We start from the raw sequence: 4600 nt of genomic DNA, 5'->3' as shown, positions 1-4600 counted from the left end.
GACTGAACCGATTGGGGTTTTTCTATAAATTACTCATAAAAGTAGTTGTTAAAAAAATTCAAAAATTAAATTTACCCTGGTAGTATAGTGCCTAAGGGACTTGACTGCTAACCGAAGGCTGGTGGTTCAAACCCACCAGCCACTCCTGTACTACTACTATACTACTCTTCTGTAGTGTACTGTACTACTACTTCTGTAGTGATACTGGCTGGGAAACCTAAGGAGGGGTCGCTGTGAGCCAGGTCTGACTTGATGGCACATAACAACAACAACAATAGTATTTCATAGAAGTTAAGGACTATTAGAAGGAATCCGTTGGTGGTGCAAACAGTAATTGAATGGGTACTAACTCCATGGTTGGCAGTTTGAATTCACTCAGAAGAAAGAAAGAAAGGCCTAGCCATCTGCTTCCAAAACATCAAAGCTGTTGACAACTCTGTGGAGCACAGTTTACTCTGACCTCCATTGAATCACCATGAATCATAACTGACTCAATGACAACTGGTAAAGTGGTAAGGACTATTAGGGTTTTAGAGAAGGAATTCTTATTTGCTCGTATTGGTCTTCAACATTCAGATTAATGCACAATAAACTTAAATCAGTGTAAATTAAGGTTTGATTCATAATGATTGTAATGACCTATTAAAATGCACATCATTGCTTTCTTTTTTACATTTTAGGTATTGTATTTGGTCTTACACATAAGAGCATTGATCATTTTCAGACTGACTATAATTTGAAAGTCACTGAGAAATTAGCATTGTCATTGACCTATGATATTTCATCTGGTCTGTTAGCAATATTTATATCATACTATGGAGGGAGAGGAAACAAACCAAGATGGATTGCAGTTTCATCCATTTTGATAGGCGTGGGATCATTTTTATGTTCTTGTCCATACACTTCTGGTGGAGATTATCAATTGAGGATGGAAATTGAAGGTAAGAACTTAAAATGTACTATTTTATTTCAAATCAACATTCACTTAAATAATTGGCTCAAAGAACATAGAATAAATTGTGATATCTTTCTGCCTGTTCCGTCCCCTGTGTCTATTTATATGACCTAATTTATTATAGTTATAATAAATTATAACTACCTAATAAACATTTATGGCATTCTTGTATGTTCTCATGATTATAGATGCTTTCATGTAACTAATGGGCCTAGGAAGAATAACAAAGAATAGTTTAGGATAATTATTTTATTCAATTTTTTTTTCTTATAGTTATTTATATAGTAGTATATACTTCAAATATATTATGAATCTTCAGTAATTCCTTATGCCTACTACAATGTTTTTAGATTAATCCCTATATTCTGACTTTAACATGCACATGTAAACACAAATATAAATGTAAATCGGCCAGACTTTTTCTAATTACATTGACCATTTCATTATGGGAGCAGCCTGTGGCCACATACTTTGAATATTAAAAGGATGAGGGGTCCTCAACTTACTCTTTTTTTTTTTTCCAATTTATTCCACAGTTTTCCCCCTACTCATGCCATTCTCATTGTTATTAGGTGCCATCGAGTTGGTTTCAACTCATAGAGACCCTATATACAACATAACGAAAAACTTCTGGATCCTGTGCCATCATCATATGGTTACTATGCTTGAGCCCATTGTTACAGCCACTGTTTCAATCCATCTCCTTGAAGGTCTTTCCTTTTTCACTGACTCTCTGTTGTGTCCTTCTCTGGGGACTGGTCCCATCTGACAATATGACCAAAGCAAGTGAGACGATATCTGGACATTCTCCCTTTTAAGGAGCGTTCGAGCTATACTTCTTCCAGGAGAGATTTATTTATTTATTTATTTTTTGGCAGTCCATAGTACTTAAAGTATTCTTTGCTAATAACACAATTCAAAAACATCAGTTCCTCCTTGGTCTTCCTTATTCATTGTCCAGCTTTCCCATGCATATGAGGCTATTAAAAATATCATGGCTTGGGTCAGGCACACCTTCTTCTTCAAAGTGACATGTTTGCTCTTTAAAGAGGGCTTTTGCAGCAGATTTGCTCAGTGCAGTATGATGTCTGATTTCAAGACTGATGCTTCCATGGGTGTTGATTGTGGATCCAAGTAAATTGAAATCTTTGACAACTTCAGTCTTTTCTCCATTTATCATGATTCTGCATATTGGTCCAGTTGTGTGGATTTTTGTTTCCTTTAAATTGAGGTATAATCCATACAAAGTCTTTGATGTTCATCTCTAAGTGCTTCAAGGCTTCTTCACTTTCAGCAAGCAGGGTTGTGTCATCTGCATATCATGCGGTGTTCATGTGTCTTCCCACAATCCTGATGCCATGTTCTTCTTCATATAGTTCTGATTATCACATTATTTGGTAAGCAAACAGATTGTATAAGTGTGGTGAAAAAACACAATCCTGACACATCTTTCCTTATTGCAGTATCCCCTAGTTCTGTTCAAATGACAGTTTCTTTGTCTGTGTACAGGTTCCTCGTGAACACAATTAAGTGTTCTGCAATTCTCTTTCTTTGCAGTGTTATTGCTAATTTGTTATGAGCCACACAGTCGAATACCTTCACATAGTCAATAAAACACAAGTAAACATCTTTCTGATATTCCTTACTTTCAGCCAAGATACATCTGACATCAGCAATGATATCCCCTTTCCCATGTCCTCTAGTGAATGGGATGTGAATTTCTGGAAGTTCTTTGTCAATGTATCACTACAAATGTTTTTAATTATCTTCAGCAAAATTTTACTTGCACGTGATATTAATGATATTATTTGATAATTTCTACATTCTGTTGGATAACTTTTCTTTGGAATGGGCACAAATATTGATCTCTTCCTTTAGTTTTCAGGTAGCTATCCACCAAATTTCTTGACATAAACAGAGAAGCACTTCTCACACTGCATCCATTTGTTGAAACATCTCAGTGGGTATTCTGTCAATTCCCAGAGCTTTGTTTTTCACTAATTACTTCAGTATAACTTGTACTTCTTCCTTCAGTACCATTGGCTCTTGAGAATATGCTACTTCTTGCAATAATGAAACATCAACAAATTGTTTAGATACAGTGACTCTTCAATCTTCTTCCTTCAATCTTTTTTTCCCTCTTTTTCTCTCTGAAAAGCTCAGTTTATTGATTACTCATTATTTTCAAAAGAATTCTTTCTTTGTTAATTATTTAATTAATTTATTTATTATATTTTTTTCAATTTTGCCATGTTCCCTCTCCTTCCCTCCTACCCCTGGTAACCAACAAAGTAAGTTTCCTTCCATGTATAAACCTTTCTTTCACATTTTTACAATAGTGGACTAATACAATATTTGTCCTTCTGTGATTGACTTATTTCACTCAGCATAATGTCCTCCATGTTCATCCACATTTTGCAGATTGTACATTATTCTTTAAGGTTGCATAGAATTCCATTGCATTTTTGTACCATAGTTTGGTTATCCATTCTTCTGTGGATGGACACCTAGGTTGTTTTCATCTTTTTGCTATTGTAAATAGTGCTGTGGTCAACATGGGTGTGCATATATCTGTTCTTGTCCTGGCTCTTATTTCTTTAGGATATATACCTAGTAATGGGATTGTTGGATCAAGTGGTATTTCTAATTCCAACTTTTTAAGGAATCACCATACTGATTTCCATAGTGAATGGATCATTTGACAGTCCCACCAGCAGTGTATGAGAGTCCATATTTCTCCATATCCTCACCAGCATTTGTTATTTTCTGTCTTGTTGAACTTTGCCATTAGTGCTGGGCAAAATGATATCTCATTGTTCTTTTGATTTGCATCTGTCTAATGGCTACTGATTCTGAATATTACTTCATGTATTTGTTGGCCACCTGAATATCCTCTTTGGTGAAGTGTCTATTCATGTCTTTTTCCAGTTTTTTGGTTGGATTATTAGTCTTTTTGTTGTTGAGGTATTGCAGTTCTGGGATTTTTAGGGATAAGTCCCTTACCAGATATGTCAATGCTGAATATGTTTTCCCAATCTGTAGGATCTCTTTTTACTATTTTGGACAAGTCTTTTGAAGCACATAAAAATTTAATTTTTAAAAGGTCCCATTCATCTGATTTGGAGGAGCTCTGGTGCATAGTGCCTAAGTCATTTGATTGCTAACCAGAAGGCTAGAGGTTCAAACCCACCAGCCACTCCTTGGAAAGAAGATTGGGCAATCTACTTCTATAGTGATACGGCCTTGGAAACCCAAGGAGGGGTCACTATGAGTCAGATCTGACTCAAAGGCAGTGAGTTTTGTTTTTTTATTATTATTATTCATCAAGTTTATTTTCTGCTGCTTGTGCATTTTGGGTTATACTTGATAGACTATTTATGCCATAAATTAGGGCCCCTAAGTTTGTCCATATTTTTTCCTTGAGGAACTCTATAGTTTTGGTTTCACGTTTATGTCTTTGATCCATCTGGAGTTAGTTTTTGTGTATGGTGTAAGGTACAAATCTTGTTTGATTGTTCTGCAAATGGTTATCCAGTTTTGCCAACACCACAAGATACCATCTGTGTTAGACAGGGTTCTCTAGAGAAACAAAATCAGTAAAGCTTATATATATATATATATATATAGAGAGAGAGAGAGAGAGAG

The 4600-nt window shown here is 35.4% G+C and overlaps 1 protein-coding gene across 1 annotated transcript in view; it reads left to right on the top strand.

Moving 5' to 3' along the window:
- The first annotated feature begins 494 nt into the window (after positions 1 to 494).
- The window catches only part of SLCO6A1 (solute carrier organic anion transporter family member 6A1), a 263122-nt gene continuing 259016 nt past the window's right edge, over positions 495 to 4600 (top strand). The window contains exons 1-2 of the mRNA XM_007942498.1: positions 495 to 504; positions 681 to 941. Coding sequence (XP_007940689.1) covers positions 495 to 504; positions 681 to 941 — 271 coding nt within the window. The remainder of the gene's footprint in view (positions 505 to 680; positions 942 to 4600) is intronic.

Source organism: Orycteropus afer, unplaced genomic scaffold (assembly GCF_000298275.1).
Source record: "Orycteropus afer afer isolate SDZICR_OR568_19922 unplaced genomic scaffold, OryAfe1.0 scaffold00091, whole genome shotgun sequence".
Taxonomy (NCBI): Eukaryota; Metazoa; Chordata; class Mammalia; order Tubulidentata; family Orycteropodidae; genus Orycteropus; species Orycteropus afer.
The sequence above is the reverse complement of the archived record's forward strand: the minus strand, read 5'-3'. Positions and strand labels throughout refer to the sequence as shown.